At 44.8% G+C, this 18554-nt stretch overlaps 1 protein-coding gene across 9 annotated transcripts in view; it reads right to left on the bottom strand.

Annotated features, from left to right (window-relative positions):
- Positions 1 to 18257, bottom strand: part of RFT1 (RFT1 homolog) — a 57048-nt gene extending 38791 nt beyond the window's left edge. For all 9 annotated transcript variants that reach the window (XR_009565764.1, XR_004041859.3, XR_004041861.3 and 6 more), the window contains exons 1-7: positions 18144 to 18257; positions 14742 to 14827; positions 12735 to 12851; positions 11399 to 11588; positions 10721 to 10822; positions 6959 to 7096; positions 51 to 129 (exon numbers count right to left, since the gene is read on the bottom strand). Coding sequence is in view for 1 of the 9 variants with exons in the window: in XM_030867425.2 (XP_030723285.2) it covers positions 51 to 129; positions 6959 to 7096; positions 10721 to 10822; positions 11399 to 11588; positions 12735 to 12851; positions 14742 to 14827; positions 18144 to 18206 (775 nt within the window). In the remaining 8 variants the exon portion in view is untranslated. The remainder of the gene's footprint in view (positions 1 to 50; positions 130 to 6958; positions 7097 to 10720; positions 10823 to 11398; positions 11589 to 12734; positions 12852 to 14741; positions 14828 to 18143) is intronic.
- Positions 18258 to 18554: the final 297 nt, after the last annotated feature.

The raw sequence follows: 18554 nt of genomic DNA, 5'->3' as shown, positions 1-18554 counted from the left end.
CCTGGCTGATACTTCGGTTTCCTGACTGCTCAGAGAGACCTTTTACTTACCTTCTGTCAAAATCTGTTTCAAGAAAGACTGTTTGAAGAAACTCCAAGTCAATTTAGCCTCTTCCCAATTTACAAAAGCCTAGAAGAAAAAACAAAATAAAACAAAAACTCCAGGTATTCCAAGTCTAAGAATACAGTAATACTACTGAAACTCAGTTTGGTCTCTAAATACCAATTTGGATAGTCCCCACTAATTTTTCATTTACTGCTAAGCACACAGAAAACATCCAACGAATCCTGGCAAAGAACTTACATTCCTAAATGTGAAGACAAAGTCTCTGGGTGGAAGAGCCTCCCTGTGGGCCCTGCCCAAGATTCATTCACTGAGACCCCTAAAGAAATGTGCTGTCCCCTTGCTGCTGCCCAGAGAGTAAGCTGACCACATGGAACACACACAGCTCACAGTCAGTTCTTCCCTTAAAAGACGTCTGAAGCATGCCAAGCTGCAGGACAAGTTCTGCTCAATGTACGTCTTAGTGCTTTATTTAGCCAGCCAGGGTCTCTTTACAGAAAGCATATGAGCTTGGCTTGTATATTTCAAAAGAAAGTAAGGCCTTCCAGGTCAGTTAAACCACATAGAATTGGAACGACAGAGAAAAGGAAAACAAAAACAAAAAACAAACTTCTGATATGGCTCTTCTCAAACTCTCAGGGGGAGCAACAAACTGCCCATTTCCTAGGGACAAGGAGGGTAAGAAGGAAGCAAATGCTTAGGAAGGGCAGAGGTCAACCTGTAAGAGACAGGTAGCCTCAAATCCAGACAGCTGACCACAAAATGCAGGAGAGGGGCAAGCTAGCTGGACATGACTTCTTTTTTTCTACTTCCAGTTCCTTCTAGGGGCCTCTCCTCAAACATGAAGGCATCCTGGGACTCCAGAATATTCAGTTTAGGTGTTAGGTCCTTATTCTCAGGGTACCTGCATTTTGGAAAGTTCTTATTAACTCAGTTGATGACTTTTGAAAGGTGGGATTTCAGGGGGCTATTTAGGAGGAAAGGGGTGAATCTCAAGGCCAAGCCCACCCCACCTCTCTAAAAGGTCGATTTTAGCTATGGAAGCTGGCCCAAAGGCAGGTGTAGAACCTGTCCCAGTCACATGGGCCCCTGCTCTTGGCACAAAGCCCATCTGTGTAGAAATATAATGCATGCCATATATATGATTTTTAATTTTCTAGCAGCCTACAGTGAATAGTGAAAAGAAACAGGTAAAATTCATTTTAATATATTTGATTTGACCCCAAATATTATCATTGCAACATGAAAATACTAGAAGCATTTCATATTTTTTATATTAATTCTTTGAAATCCAGTGTGTATTGAGTGCACTTACAGCTCATCTCAATTCCAAACGCTCTGTAGCCACACTGCCCTGTCCACATTACCATTTAGGACAGGGCCAGTCTAGAGTACCCTTTGAAAGCAAGAGTCATTTCCAGTCCTCAAATCTCCTCACCCTTTGGTTTCAGAACCTTTCTTCCATATTTGGAGGACAGTTCTGAATCCTGCCAAACCACACTGACTTCAGTGCATCATTGGACCTGGAGCCAAATGCCAGGGGTAGCTCTAGTCCAGGAGGAAATTTTCCTCAGTGAGAAAGAAACTAGGCATTTCCTTTCCCCAGAACAAAGAGCGCCAGACCGCCCTACACCACTAGGGGACACTGTGGACCATGTCATCCTCGTACACTGATCCCGCCCATAGTTGGCTTCAGGGGAGCCTGGGTACAGCACCTTCTCTCTCTCACACTCTGCCCCCTCCATGCCAGGTGGTCCTCTGGAGGGAGCGAGGGGTGTGATCTGCAAAGCAGTAACTGTGCTCTTTTCAAAGGAAATGAACAGTTACAGTGGGCCCACAAGGCTTTTGTGAAGCCTACTTGCTGTTAGGCTGTGAATTGATTTGGAAAGGTGGCTGAGCTCTTTAAAAAATAAAAATAAAAAGTTCTTTAGGAGAGTGAAATCATGACAGTGCATCTGATCTTCAAGCTTATACTTGAGCATTCCTTTCTCCTAATGCCTTCAATTTAAATGGACCCATGGTTTGGAAGGAACAGCCACACTGCTTACTAACTCCAAAATGCTCATTAAGGACACAGAGGCAGGAAGTCTGATCAGAGATTGGGTTTCTTCTCAGAGGCACCTGCTAAGTGGTGGAAAAAAGAAGCACTCTTCGGGCTTTTACCATTCTGTTCTGAATGGATTTGCCACTTCGGAAGGTCAAAAGAGGCCTCTTCCCCAAGAGCTAGGTTGGTATTGCTGAGCTGGTCTACAGGCTGTGAATTTCTCCAGAATCCCGTGACCAACAAGCCATTCCACTGCCTCCCGGTACTGATGGAGAAACTGAGGTACAGGTGGGGAAAGGTGATGTGCAGTACCTCTGGAGAAGGTCTGGAATCAGAACTCAGGGGCTCATTGTGCTTTAACCTGAGTCACTCTTCCACTTCCCAAACTCTTCTGACTCAGAATGGTCCAACCAGCTGCATCTTTAACCACACTGACAAGAGTCACCAGGGCCACGGTCCTGTTCCCTGCCCTCCATCACCTCCACACCCCACACAGCACTCTTTCCTCTCCCTCTCGCTCCAGGGCTATCGACTGCCCTGGTTTCGTCCATGCTCCCACTTCCACCCACCCTCCACTGTCCTCATCACTTGAAAAGTGATAGATGATTGCCACTGCCTCTTCCAACCTTTTCTCTCCTCATGGTAGGGTTCAGGCTTTGGATTCAAGCTCAGAGACTGGGGCTCAAACTACAGCTCCTCACTTTTTGTTGTTGTTGTTTATTTTGGCTGCGCTGGGTCTTAGCTGCAGCACAAGGGATCTTCGTTGTGGCATGAGGGCTGCTTCTGAGTTGCGGCATGCATGTGAGATCTAGTTCCCCAACCAGGGATTGAACCCAGGTCCCCTGCATTGGGAGCATGGAGTCTCACCCACTGGACCCAGGGGTGAGACTGGGGAAGTGCCATTCCTTACCCTTTTTTTTCTTTTTTCTTTTTGGCTGGGCCACGGCAGCATGTGGGATCTTAGTTCCCCAACCAGGGATCAAACCCGTGCCCCCTGCAGTGGAAGCGCAGAGTCCTAACCACTGGACCTCCAGGGAATTCCCTACAGCTCCTGACTTACGGACTACGAAGGCCATGGGCAAAATACTTAACTTTGCTAAGCCTCAGTTTTCTCACCTACAAAGAGGGATAAGAAGTCCTATCTCCTGGAGCTGGTATGAGCATTGAATGAGAGAAAACTAGACATGATAAATTTGTAACAGATGGTAAGTTTCTCAACACAAGCAATTAGACCATGGTACTGTTCAAAAACCTTTCATTAGGCTCCACTGCCCTTGAATTGCACTTGGCAGCACTGAGGCCATTACTACCTGGCTCTAGACCAGCACGCCGTCACCTCCTTCCCCCTTTTGCTTCCTCACCTCTCCCCTCCCCAGCTGTCCAACCAACCTAAGGACCCAGTCATCTCTGCAATCCCAATTCCAACACGGTGATGGGCACATAACAGGCCCTGAGCAAATGTTCTTCCTTCCTACAGCCACGAATGCTCATTTCTACCACAGGTGCACATTCACCTCTGCCCGCTCAGGCGTCAAGGCCTGGCTCAAAAGCAGCTTCCTCCATGAAGCCTTCCTTGATGCTTGCAGATGGAATTCATCAGTTCTTTCTCTGTGCTTCTATCTTGTTAACGCTAGACACACAGTGTAGTTAGCAGAGTACACATGTTATCTCCCCACCACAGTGCAAGTTATGAGCACAGGGACCTCACTCAGGGCACCTGGTACAGTGCTTAAGACAGGATACTGCTTAGTACATGCTTGCTATGTTAAATTCCTCAGCTTTACTTGCATGCTAGCTGATCTCTCATATTAAATCCCTCAGAAGTGTCAAAGAATAGAAAAGATGTAAAAGGCAGCCGTTATTTGAGATGTCATTATTTTAAGACTAAATAAGTAACATTAAAGAAGATAGAATTCTGGATTTCCCTGGTAGCACAGTGGTTAAGAATCCACCTGCCAATGCAGGGGACGCGGTTTTGAGCCCTTGTCCGGGAAGATCCCACATGTCGCAGATTAACTAAGCCCACGTGCCACAACTACTGAGCCTGTGCTCTAGAGCCTGTGAGCCACGACTACTGAAGCAAGTGCGCCTAGAGCCCGTGCTCCGCAACAAGAGAAGCCACCGCACCACAATGAAGAGTAGCCCCCGCTAACCGCAACTAGAGAAAGCCCACACACAACAACAAAGACCCAATGCAGCCAAAAATTAATTAATTAAAAAAAAAAGAAGATGGAATTCTATAAGAGGAGGCAAGAAATCTCCCAATTTGGTCAAGTTGATTGTGAATGCAATTTTTTGACCAGTTTCGTAGAAGGGAGCCCCCAGGGCAGAAAGCTGTTCTGGAGAGTCAAGTTAGGCATGTTGCTGGTGTAGTCATCCACTGCATTCAGATTTGTCTCGTTTCTTTTCTCTTTAAAAAAGTAAACTTGAATAATGAATTGTTCTACCTGGAATCTCCCAATCTTTAAGTAAATAAATAATTACTTTGGGCAATAAGCCAATTTCTTTTGGAAGACTTCATAGCATAGAGATTTAAACACACAGACTAAAGTTTTTCCATAGACAGAAGTTAGAGAGAAGTGGGTCCAAAGCCAGCTGTGTGATTTGGGGTTCATCACCTAATGTCTCTGAACCTCAGTTTTCTCACCTGTAAAATGGGAGACAATAGTATTTACCTCATAGGATTACTAAGAGGATTAAGGACAGAAGTCCAAGTACAGTACTTAGCCTAAGGCCGGGCACAGAGTAAGTGTGCAGTCAATGGCAGTTATAACGGCTCTTTGTCAAAGTTCAAATACTTTCACAGAATTCTGTAAGTCTTTAAGAGGGGCCTCAGAGGTTGTGTAGACCAACAATCTCACCTTAAAAGTGAGGACCCTGAGGTCTGGAGAGAGTCCTGCAGGCTTCAGATCTGTATCTACTGCCTCCCAAATGCACAGGAAGCTCCCTGAGGCTAAGAAGTCACCTTCCTACGTGTCTGTATCCCAGAGAACACCCAGCAGGGGCTGTGTTCTGTCAGCAGGAACGCTGCCACCATCATGTGTGACAGGTACACCCAACCTTCTTAAGGTCAAGACTTCTGTCCTGACAACATGAGCATGGGTACTTTCGGGACAGATTGCCAGATGAAACCGCTGAGCTCTCAGCAATGTCATCAGCGTCTGCCTGGCTAGGATGCTCGAGTGGAGCTACTCCTGCTCTCAGAGCAGCAGTGGGATGCTGATGATGGTATGCGCTGTCACTTATGGATGTGCACTCATGCCAGGCCACAGTGTTAAGCACCTTATATGCCCCATCTCATCTGGCTCTCACAACCACCTTAGGAGGGAGGTATTCTTATTATGCCCATTTGACAGATAAGGAAACTGAAGGTTGGAGTTCTGAGCCCGTCACAGGGTTAAGTACACACTTGTCAGACTCTTTTCCTTACCCTCTCTATCTTTGCCTGTATTAACAGTAAAAACGCTCCTTTCCAAAATACTGCTGGGTGCAGGCGCTGGTCCAGTATGAAAAGCTGGCCAGGCTTGGTACAGGTGGGCCCTGGGGAGCGCTCAGGGAGGGGGATTTTCTGCACTCTCAGACCCGCTCTGTGGGCAGGGAGCAGAAGCTCCAGGCAAGAGAAGTGATCTGGAGTCCTGATCTGTTAAGCCTGCAGATAAGGCACCATGGTATCCAAAAATTGTCATGTTGATTTAGGTTAAAGGTAAGATCTAGTTGATCAGAATGGAGAACTCTCATATAACAAATAAGAACATATCTGGCTTTGCTACATAATTTCTCATTTTTCTTGAAAAGCTGCATAACAAGATTCCTTAAGTTCTGAGACTTAAGTCCCAAATACTTTATTACATTTTCAAGTAATCACAAAAGAGCTATAAGGAGAAGTCCAGCTGAAGCCTTCCCTCAACTAAGTGCACCACATCCAGCAAGCAAATAAGTACGAGAAAAAGGGAAAGTGCATCAGCCCAGATGGAGCAGGTCACAGAGCATCTGTGCAGAGGCGACGTGGTAAGACATCACATGCACGGCTCCTGGGCTAGAGACACTAGCACTGACCCCACCAGAGTCAGGAGATAAAAGTCAAATGGACTGAAAGTTGCTCTCACACATCAGCCTCTGGAATCCTCAGTGGTCTACGTGGGGAAGCGGATCACCTGAGAGAGCAGCCTGACACTAGGCGAAGGAACTCTGCAGGGCCCCTCCCTGCTTTGTCAGCACCCTCCAGACTATCTGTGCTGGAGGTCAGTCCCGGGAAAAACCAAGAGACGCAGCAGAACAGAGAGAGTGAGCACAGTGGTGAGAGCCCTGTGCTCTGCTGGGATTCACGCCACTCCAGCTCCTGTCCTCACTCTGACCCTCACCTTGGGCAGGTAATTTAGTTGCTAAGCCTCAGTTCCTCAACGCTAAAATAGAAGTAATAATGTCATCCCCAAAGAGTTGTTATAAGCATTAAATAAGGTATGTAAATCATCCAGCACAGGGGCTGGCAGAGTGATTTTCAACTGGGGGCAATTCTGTCCCCCAGGGGACACTCCACAGTGTCTGGAGATATTTTTGGTTGTTACAACTTGGGGGTGGTACCTCCTGGTATCTAGTGGGTAAAGATCAAGAACGCTGCTAAACATCCTACAATGCAAAGGACAGCTCCCACAACAAAAATTATCTGGCCCAAACTGTCAATAGTGACAAGATTTAGAAACCCTGGCTGAGCACATAACAAGCACTCCATAGACATGAGTTATCAAATTATCTTTATTATATTAACAATAAGCAATAAAGTTGTCATTTCTTTCCCTCAAGGATAACTAGCATCTGTGATTAAAATGATAACAGACAAAATACATTACTTACTCTACTTCTCGTAATAGTGGGTAACAGATCTGTCATTCTGGAGACAGGAAGAACTTGTTGCTTGGCTGATTCTGGGGAGCCCAGTAACTTTGTGAAATAAATAACATAGCAGAGCACCAGAACTGCAGTATAGAAAAGCTGAAAAAAGAAAATAATGGGTTTAAATTACACTGTTTTAATGTAAGCATAATTAAGATACAACTATAGATCTGACCTCAAAGGCCAGTCAAGAAATAGAACTGTCTTAATTAACTGTACTTTCTATGGAGCAATGTCTCACCCTCTGGAAAACAGCACTACTGAGTATGACCCAGCTCCACTGCAGCATCTCTAGGGAAAGTGTCACACTTCACCTGACTGGGAGAACAGAAGTTCTTCCAGGCAGGCAGAACATAAGTTCCATGACAGACATCCACTAGGACAACCACCACAGCAATGTCAGATACGTTCTCCGAAGATTCGTATTTGGACAAAGGGATGGCTCTCCCAGCTAGACAGTACACCTTGAGAATCCATGTGTTCCGGCTGTGCTAGTATCCAGGGACTTGTCCATCATCTAGGGCTGGGGGTTTTCCATGAACCCCAGAAACCTGTGACACTATGATTAAAAAGCAGAATTGAGCTGCTGGCTCTCCTTTCTGCCTAGTGCATGGGTAGGGCAAGAGCTACTACAGGATGGGGAGGGACAGGGTGCTAAGAGGCTCCACCCCTTCCTCTTCCCATCTAGGACAAAAAGATGTCTTCTGGCCATGAGCAGCAGCCTGGGGTTTTGTCTGCAGGTTGGGGAGGAGTATCCAAAGAGACCCTTTTCAGGAATTCCCTAGCAGTCCAGTGGTCAGGACTCTGCACTTCCAATGCCGGGCACCCAGGTTCGACCCCTGGTCAGGGAACTACAATAAGATGCCACAAGCTGCGTGGCATCGCAGGGAAAAAAAAAAAAACGAAAGAGCCCCTTTTCGTAAGCTCCCTTATCCCCTCTGCCCCTGAGAACAGTGCACACTAGCTTAAGAAGTACTGGGACCTCCAGGCCCCACTTTCAATCTGGAAACACCAAGCCTGCTCCTTTAGTAAACGCACTAAGAGGAGTCTGGGTTTAGCAGGTGTAGGCTCCTCTGCTCTCCATGCCCATCCATGCCTGAGGACAGACTCGCCATCTACTCTCCTTCTTTCACGCCTCAAACCCTTTAAGACACAAGCAGTGCTGTGGGTAGCCACACCACCTGATGCCAACATCCTCTGTAACAAGCACGCTTTTCTAGCCCCCTTCCCTGCCTCTCTCCATCTTCCTGCTGACCAGAGCCTGGGGAAGAGCAACAACCTCTTTACAGAGTATCCTAACTACATGATCCCTTCCCCTTTTTCTAATAGAGGAAATATTCACATAAATTGACCATTTTAACCATTTTAAAGCATATAATGGCAGTGGCTTTTACTACATTCACAATGTTGTACAATAACCACCATTATCTAATTCCAGAACATTTTTCATTACTCCAAAAGGCAATTCTGGACCCATTAAGCAGTCCCTCTCCATTCCCCCAGCCCCTGGCAACCACTAATCTGCTTTCTGTCTCTACAGACTCACCTATTCTGGACATTACATATTAATGGAAACATATAATAGGCGGCCTTTTGTGTCTGGCTTCTTTCACTTAGTATCATGTTTTCAAGGTTCATCCATGTTGTAGCACGTATCAGTATTTCATTTTTATGCTGAATAATATTCTATTGTATAGATATACCACATTGTGTTTATCCATTCATCAACTGATGAACATTTGGGTTGTTTCCACCTTTTGGCTATTGTGAATAGTATTACTATGAACATCCATGTACAAAATTTTGTTTGAACACCCATCTTCAGTTCTTTTGGGTATATACCTAGGAGTGGAATTGCTGGATCATATGGCACTTCTACATTTAACTTTTTGAGGAACTGCCAAATTGTTTTCCACAGCAGCTGCACCATATTACATTCCCACCAGCAATGTATGAGTGTTCCAATTTCTCCATATCTTCACCAGTGTTTGTTATTTTCTATCTTTTTGATACTTGCCATCCTAACTGCTGTAAGGTGGTATCTCATTGCGGTTTTGATTTACATTTGCCTAATGACTAATGATGTTGAGCATCTTTTCATGTGCTTATTGGCTATTTATTTGTGTATCTTCTTTGGAAAAATGTCTATTCAAGTCCTTGACCCACTTTTGGGATGGTTTGTCTTTTTGTTGTTGAGTTGTAAGATTTCTTTATATATTCTACAGTGACTCTTTTATTTGAGCTATGATGCCATGGGGAGAGGGGCCAGTTCAAGGAGGAACCTGGAGGCAGGTTGGAGAAAGGGGAATCCCAGCAACATAGGTGGGGCTCACCTGCTGATATGAGGTGCTGTTGGCTCTTAGACCTCTCCCACAGAGACTGACAGAGAACATACCAGAGAAGTGCTCTCAGAAATCTTATAATAAGGATGTCAATAAACTCATAATTGGCCTAGCTGACCTATGATCTATGACGTATCCTGGGTGGGAACCATGACAATGAGAAAGTCATAATGCAAGTAACTTTCCCAAGAAGAGTCAACCAATAACTGGGCATCTCTACTGCCCTCCTATCCTATTAGGGAGAGTCCATCACAAACAATGATGAATGTTGAGAACTGTAGTTCTAGATCTAATAAAACATGGCAAAAATAATCAGAGATAACGTCTCTAAAATATGCAATTGTAGCAAGCTACTTTTAGGAAGCAATTCTCATTCTTTTTTTTTTTTTTTTGCGGTACGCGGGCCTCTCACTGTTGTGGCCTCTCCCGTTGCGGAGCACAGGCTCCGGACATGCGGGCTCAGCGGCCATGGCTCACGGGCCCAGCCGCTCCACGGCATGTGGGATCTTCCCGGACCGGGGCATGAACCCGTGTCCCCTGCATTGGCAGGCGGACTCTCAACCACTGCGCCACCAGGGAAGCCCCTCATTCTTAATCTATAATTTTAAATCTAGCTCTTCTATGTTTCGCAGAAATATTTGTACTTTTTGCCTAGGACATGGGAAACATTTTCACATAAAACATTACTAAGAATTTTAACTTGTCTTCCAATACATTAAGAAAAATTACAAAGTAGTTTGTACTATGAGATGGTCTGATAACTATATGATCTTTTTCAGTTTTTAAATTAGCATTAGTACTGTAGTTACATTTTTAATAGAACTAGAAATATGAACTAGAACTAGAAAATGAGATGGAATTGAAGCCAAAATTGCTAAAAATGAAAACGTACCTCCTATGACTAGATTCACACCCTCTGAATTATGAGAGATTTCAATCTAAGTTTAAAACAGGCTTGGCAGAGTTTCCTGCTATTCTGAAAACAATTGATTGAAATCCAGGGAAAATAACACACATGTAATTTGATTCCCACTCCACCCCCTTACTGCTTTTTCTCTCCTCCATAGGATTGTCAGACAATCAAAGATCAGTTGGATATGGGCTGGGCTTGCCCACAGAATGTCTAAAGGAGTTTTTATGTCTGACAACAAGGCCGGATGTGGCCCTCACCAGGTCCCCACAAACACCAGTGGTGTCAGTGTATGCAGCAGGATGGACATGGCAGCCAGAGGAGAAGCAGTGCCAAGACCACCTTTCTAGAGCTTCCAGCCTTCTCCACATGCATGAATAGTGTAAATGTAAATCACTGAGTAACAGAAACAGGAAGTAAAAAACAGATGGAGAAACAGATTATACAAAAGTTAAAAGTCATAACTCTTACCTGGGCCAAAGAGAAAATATACAGTCCCCAGTGAGGCAAACACACCACGAGAAAAGCTGTCAGGATGCTCTTGAGGATTACTGACAGGCTCTCAGCAATCACCTGCAAACTCATGGTAAAGGGTATACTTTACGAACATTATTAAAAACTAAAGATGCAAAGGAATCCCAGAAAATCTGGGATAGTGGTTACCCTGGTGGTAGGGGTGGGGCATATGGTTGGACACAGTATTAATAATATTCTACTTCTTAGGTTGGGTGGTAGGTTCATGGACCTTCAGTATATTATCATGCTTTAAGATTTACATATATGTTACACACTATATTCTTTTGTATGTATCAAATAATATATTTTAAAAGATGAAAAGCTAATATCCGCATACAACTAAATAGAATCACTAGAAAAATCTGAAAAACGTCCTTTTAAATTCTTATTTACACTAATAACTTCGCTATTAACAAAACCTGTTCTTCATTAATAGTGTAGCAGAGGTAAACTTCAACCAAACTCATCTGACAAATCTCAAGTGAATGAACTGAACTGATGATGTTACCTTTTTCCAAATATTTTTTTAGATGCAAATCTGAAAAGACCATTCTCTCCTATAAAAGCATTTTTTAAACACCACTCTTTCTCCTATTCTTCTCATTTCTCATTCACAGCAGAAGGCACACTGACCTTAAGCTTGACAAACATATGTGCTTGTGCCAAGACCCAGAAGGGCTCTCCCAGAAGTTCCACCACTGCCGAGAACCCAAACAACACCACTCCAGTTCCATAGTGGGGGATGACGTCAGGATCGGGCACTGCGAGCAACTGTAGCCAGGCCCACCCCAGGAACACGGACCAAAACACACCCAAAGGGACTCTAGAAAACGGAAAAAATGTCTCTTAATATGCTAAATATAAAAATAAAAATATATTAAAATAGTAACATTGAACAGAAAAGAAATATAGTCATAATAAAAATAGCTACCAAAAAAAAAAAAATAGCTACCACTTATTCAGGCACTTACTACATGCCAGGCATATGATTCACCCCCTTTATCTCACTGACTCCTCACAATGATACTCTGTCATTACCCCCATTTAAAAGATGAGGAAACTAAGGCTGACAAGCATTGGGTAATTTGGCCAAGGTCACAGACAGCTATTCAGGGCAGAAGTAGGACCCAATCCTGATCTAACTCCAAAGCCTGCACTCCTATCCACTGTGTTACAATGACTCGTAAGTAAAACTCCCAGAAGTGCCTGCTGTTTGCACTAGAATAACTGAAGGACGGTATACAGCTGGTCCTTGTACCTCAAATAACTGGTAGTCCAGTGCACAGTATCCCTTTAGGTGTGACCAGAGAGCACTTCAATATGACTGGGTCGCTAACAGTCATTCCTCTAATAAAATAAACACCTACCGGTCCTTATGACAGTCATCTCCATGAGGTAATAAGGAGTTATGCAAGGGCAGGACTGGGAAAGCATTTTAATCACTAGCCCTCCTGGCAGGGATCAAACTGCAGAAAAGCCATTACAATTTTTAGCTGATGTACTTGGTCCTCAAGAATATTCTAAAAGGCTCAGAACTGAAATCAACATAACAAAATTGAGGAGAGATACAAAGAAACCCTTAAAAGGCTTTCAAAAAATAATAAGTGGCTGTTAAAAGCGCAGAAAACACTCTAAGGAAAAAGGTTAGGAATAAAAAAGATGGCACAGGCCCAGTGGGAATCAAAATAGCAGAAACAGCCTCCAAAGAGGGTAGGAGTGGGGTTAGAAACGTGGCACAGAAACCCCTACCCGGAGCTTCCTCCTGGCTCCTGGCCATCCGGAGAGAAAACAGCCAGGGATGCTACTTCACACAGATGTTCTCCCCTTCCTGTCCCACGCCAAGGGCCCAGAAGCCCACTGCAAAACCCAAGCTGGAAACTATTCAGCTTTAGGCAAGTGTTGCTGTTTAATTTCTCACACTTATCACGCTTGCCTCCATGAAACCGTCTCTGGCCAAAGCACAACTCACGTTAGCCACAGGAGGTTGAGGGTCTGGCTCCAGTCCCGCTGGGTGCTGCCACTCAGACATGCTCTGCGGAAGGCCTCTCTGGCCAGGAAGATGGTGGTAGAGTAAAGCAGTGTTAGCCTGTAAAGGAAAAGCAGCAATCAACATGATGTCTAGTTTTTTCACAGAGACAACTTCTGGGATTTTGCTAGCAATCGGGAGGAGGAAAAGTCTTGGTCATAAATCACTGGTGGTGATTGGTGGGGGGCAATGGTTTCTTACAGAAGCCCCCTCCCCAGCTAATCTGATCCATACAATAGGAGAGTTAGGAACCAAACAAGGGACATATGAGTGTGTGCCTATAAGAGTTATGCCTAGGACAGAAACTGCCACAGAGGCCCCCAAAGACTGCAGCCTTTGTACCTATACAGAGGTGTGGCTCTGACCATAAGGAGGAAAAAAGGACAAGATATGACCACACACAGCAAGAGGGCCTCTTGGCCACCCTGAGACTGGTGACCTAATGACCCCTATGAAAGAAGCTGAGGCTCTATTGAGTAGAGAATCAATAGCTAGAATGAGGATGGCCCAGGGCTAAGGTACCTGAGGTTGTCCAGGGACCATTCTGTGACCCAGTGCTTCTGTCCCAATGAGACTGAACTATATGTTAAGCAGGTGGACAGGCCAGACAAGGGCTGTCAATGCAGGGATCTGCAAATCTGGGAGAGGCCCAAACTGCTTTAAAGTCTGAGTACCTGAGAGGCCTTGGCCCTCTTCCTTCCTGCTTTTACAAGAACGTTTCTTTTTTTTTTTTAATAAATTTATTTATTTATTTATTTTTGGCTGTGTTGGGTCTCCGTTGCTGCGTGTAGGCTTTCTCTAATTGTGGCAGCTGGGGCTACTCTTCGTTGTGGTGCGCGGGCTTCTCATTGCAGGGGCTTCTCTTGCTGTGGAGCACAGGCTCCAGGGCGGGTGGGCTTCAGCAGTTGTGGTACGTGGGCTCAGTACTTGTGGCTTGCAGGCTCTAGAGTGCAGGCTCAGTAGTTGTGGCACATGGGCTTTGTTGCTCCGTGGCACGTGGGATCTTCCCAGACCAGGGATAGAACCCGTGTCCCCTGCATTGGCAGGCGAATTCTTAACCACTGCGCCACCAGGGAAGTTCCAAAAAGAGCATTTCTTAAAGTATGGTCCCTATTTCAAAATCACCTGAAAAACTTGTCAAAGTGCAGATTCCCGGGCACCTCCTCAGTCCTACCAATTGCAAAGCTCTCCAGATGATTCCTTTGCCCATCAAAGTTTGAGACCCTTCTCTAAGCTCTGAGAACAGAGCCAAGAGCGTATGTTCGGTAAATATTAGATGTGAAATGCTGTCTGGAACATAATGTTTTGTTTACTAGGACATGAAGACACACCTGGGAAGCTGAGCTATACTGAGCACTCACATCACTTCATATACTTTTGTGTCATTTGTGAAGACAGAATATGTGTGGGTGTCCTTAAACAGACAGGAGGAGAGTAGAAGAAACAGAATCTAAAAGACAAAGCAAGTTGGCTTTCTAAGAGCTTCCAAGGAACTAATGACAAGGACACAGCTCTCATCCCACTGCCACTTTCCAATTATAAAATTCACCGAGGAGGGAAGGAAGGGGCTGTTCCAGCCCTGCAATTACAAAGCACATCCTCACGATGTGCAGAATTCCTGCTTCCTTTGCTGTCAGCAGGACGAGAACACAGGATTATACCTGAGTTGGAGTTTGCAGTGAATTACTCCCACTCCTCTCCTGGGTTCTAAGGCACAGCGGAACAGCGGGCAGAGAAATGTGTATTTGGAGGCTGCTAATGGAAAACACACCATGGGTCCATTAAAAGCAACATCGCCTAATGCTTCTCTTCAGCCCACTGCTGAAACACTCTGCTTCTGGTAAAGGTCCATGCTTCTAAAATCCAAGGGTGACACACAGGTACAGAATTTGAAGAAAACCCGACTAGGGATGTGAGTTGTGGACAATGCCAGGGTACACCCCTTCTTACCTGACATTCACTATGCCAACGATTTCCTTTGACAGGAAGCGAAGAATAAATGCATTTAAGACAAAGGTGATCAATCGAAACAACACCTACAGAAAAAGAAAAAAAATAGATAAGAATAAATTATATTGGGAAGGTTTACTTTGCTGAAAAGAACACAAGATGGCTGCTCTTCTTAATGTAACGACACACAGCAGCTTCGCCAGAGAGTTTCTCTTTAACTGCTTCTGAAATCTCATTCCTTGGGGTCTCTCGGCACTCTCATGCAATGGTCAAAGAGCCCAAGAAGGCATGTGGAAGTCTCCCTAATTTACTGATTAGAAGAGGGAGGCCCTGACAGATTCACTGAATTTCTTCAAGTTCAGTCAGGCAGAAAGCAGAAATGGAATTCTAGGGAGCAGAAAGGGAATTCTAGTTAGTGCTTCACACTGGCCCTCCCTCCAGCCTGTTTAGAAAGAGCACACACTTAGCAAGTGGGAGTCTGCAGAATATAGCAGATTTACCAGGAATCACGGAATCTAACTTCTCCTTCTTTGCCTAGTTATATCTAAGGATCCGACAATGACATTTAATCTCTTTGAACTTCGGTTTCTCAATTAGAAAACAGAAAAGGCTATGTTTATTTACTGAATATTTGCCACTTTCCAGAGAGGAACTGAAATACCTTTCAAACAACTGCAATAAGATACTATAAAATAGAGGGGAAAGGAAAACAGAGTCCAGCTATCACCTTTTGAAAAGGATATATCCTGAGACTTTCAAGCCTGTGAATTCAAGAAAACCACCTGAACAAAGAATTCTTCCCATGAGACAGAGAAAAACAGGTTGCAATTAAGTGAGGCTGCCAAATGGGGATGATGGCTGGGGTGCAAGCCTCACTAAGTGACACCCCCTCTGCATCCTGGCAGCAACACAGATGTAACTCAAGGGCACTCCAGAGCAAATGACAGATCACTTCTGTGTCAAGCACTCTCAGAGCTACACGTGAACAGTTGCAATCTGGAAAATTCAATCAAACTATGCCAATGGACCACAGTGGTCTGAAAATTTCCGGGGGAAGGTATGACCAAAAAGGGAGATTGCAGTCTAACACTGTCCCTGAAGTGTCACAGAGCAGCAAGGTCTCCAAAGCCAAGGTATCACAGTGTTAACCTTTATGGAGTCAAAGGTGATCTTTTCAAAGTCTGATGAAAGCTTGGTAGCCTCTCCTTAGAAACATGCGGGTACGTAGACACCAAATTCTGTATTCAATTTTAGAGATTTGAAGCCAATTCATGCAGCTCTTAACGGAAAAAGTACTCAGCTGAGAGTCTCAACTCACCATTTAGCTAAACCCATCATCTTCTAAATTCTGTAAGCCTCAGTTTTCATCCCTGTCAAGTGAGGCTACCTATCACAGAGAGTTGATGACAAGGATCAAAAAACATCGTGGAAGTGAAAGCATTTTTGAAAAATGCATACAAATGAAAGGCATTAATACACTATGGCTGGCTCAGAGTTACAGAGAATAAGCTCTTAAATTCTTTCAGAACACAATGTAATTGCAAAGCTACCTCAAGTGTCTGCATTGTAATTTGAGAAAGCACACAAGAAACAAATTAAAACACTCCAAGAAACCTAAAGAGTATAGCTATTTAAAAAAAACCCACATGCACACATTTATGTTAACTTCAAAGTTATCAATAAGAAACTTAATGTCTTAGGCTATATCCATATCTCCTAATTGGTTTGAATAAAGGTTTGAGCTAATGAAGCTATGAGGTTGCTCACACTCCCCAGTATTTGCTCCGTATAGTGGCCCTTATTAGCAACACAGTCTTCATTTAACTTTGTAAAGGACTTAACAGTTTAAAAAAAAAAAAGCCCTTTCACTTCTGTTAATTACCTGACCCCTAAAAGCAACCTGGTGAATGCATGGGAAGCAAGTAAACTCGGAGCAAAGGGATTTGCCCACATGGCAAGCAAATGACCCAGCATGACCTTATGGGTAAGGCCACCCGACTCCTAGTCTAGTGTGTTTTCTGCTATGACTTGTTTTCTTTTAATGAAGCTAATCTCAGTAGTAAGGTATCATCAAAGGTTGAACAATCAACACTGTGGCTAAAGCACTAAATTCAAACAGTTATTAATGTTGTGAAATAGAAAAAAAAACACAATTAAGTAACTTAGGGTTCACCTAATTTAGCGTTAGATGACTAGCTAATGTTTATTAAGTGCATATCTTGTGCAAGGAATTCTTCTACATGCCTTACATAGATTGGCTCATTTCACCCCTACAGTGACCATTTTCAAAATTCATATTACCATAATAAAACTAGCTAACATTTATTAAGTACTTATGCCAGGCACTTAGGCATTTCACCTAATCTCCCTAATGACATTATGAGATTGCATTATTGTTCTCATTTAAGATGAGGAAACTGATGATTGTAGAAGTCAAGAGATTTTCCCCAAGTGCAGGCATCTAGCAAGTGGCAAGGCCTAAACTTGAGCCCTAGTCTGCCTGGTGCTTTCTCCTAACCTCTATGTGAAATGCTGCCTCTCTAAAACAAGGGGAAAGGTAGATTCAGGACTTTTGTGAGGAAAGGTTGAACGGGTCAAGAGCGGGACACAAAGAAACTGAGCCACATGACTTAGAATGACCAGGTTCTAGGGTTAAAAGAATCTTTACAATACCATTTGGATCAACTGGCATGCACCATATCTGACGTGAAAATTTGGGCCAAGAAGGGAAAGTGACTTGTCCAAGGTCACACTGCCTTAAGGAAGAGTGCATACTAAGAGCCAGAGCATACTACTGTTAAGTGCAATTATCCGAATAACCCCAACCTAGCTTCACAGCAACCTTATGAGCTAGGTACTCTTACTACCCCCATTTTCTGAGGAGGAGCTGAGGCTTAGCAGGTGAAGTCACTTGTCCTGGGTCATGCAACAAGGACATGGTAGAACCAAGATTCCAGTCCAGGCCTGTCTGAGCCCAGGTCCCTGTTCTTCGCCATGCCATATTGTCTCTCTGAACTCAGTGCGAGTCAGAGTTTGAAAAAGTGTTTGAGGGTAAGGAGTGGGACATGGAAAAAATAAACCCTTGCCTTAAAAATATGTGAGATTCTAGAGCACCAGAGGCACCCCTGCCACCTGATCTAACCTTCCCCTACTGCCATATGGGATAAATAAAGCTCAAAAGGAAAGTGGTTTGTTTGCAGTCTCCCAGCCAGGATTCTGGACGCAGGCTCCCAGCTCCGGGCCCAGGTGTCCCCTCTCGGCCGCCGCCGCCACCGCCTCTCGCGGAAGCCCTCAGTAGTAGCGGGGTCCACGCCAGGGCTGGGTCTGCCCCGGGATGGGCTCTCAAGGGCCCCAGGGCCACCTCCCCGTAAGTCCCGGCTGGGGAACGGCCCGGCAGAGTACCTGCAGGAGGAGACCAGAGGAGGCCAGCCGAGCCGCCTGGCCCAGCACCTCCCGGGGGCTCATAGCCTCTGCGCCCGGGATCCGTCACCAGTAAACGCCTCAGACGGCCGGCTTTGTCGCAAGAAGATAGCGTCACGGAGCGGCTCGTTCGCTGATTGGCGATTTTGTAGGGCGGAGGCGGGACACGGGAAGATCTGGCCCTTTAAGTGGACCGGCTTCGGATGAGTCAGCGTGGTTGCGCCGCATCGCCTTTCCCGTTTGAGAGAACGTGTGGTTTGTGTGCGTATGCCTCCCTGTTCCAAATGAGTTAAATACTGTGACCATACTAAGAGGCTCTATTAAAGTAGCCAAAGCCCCTTCTCTGAGGCACCCAGGCCACCAACCAAGAAACACTCACTTCCCTGGCCTCAT

This window comes from Globicephala melas, chromosome 11 (genome assembly GCF_963455315.2).
Source record: "Globicephala melas chromosome 11, mGloMel1.2, whole genome shotgun sequence".
NCBI lineage: Eukaryota > Metazoa > Chordata > Mammalia > Artiodactyla > Delphinidae > Globicephala > Globicephala melas.
Note: the sequence above shows the minus strand (reverse complement) of the source record. Positions and strands in the feature narration are given on the sequence as shown.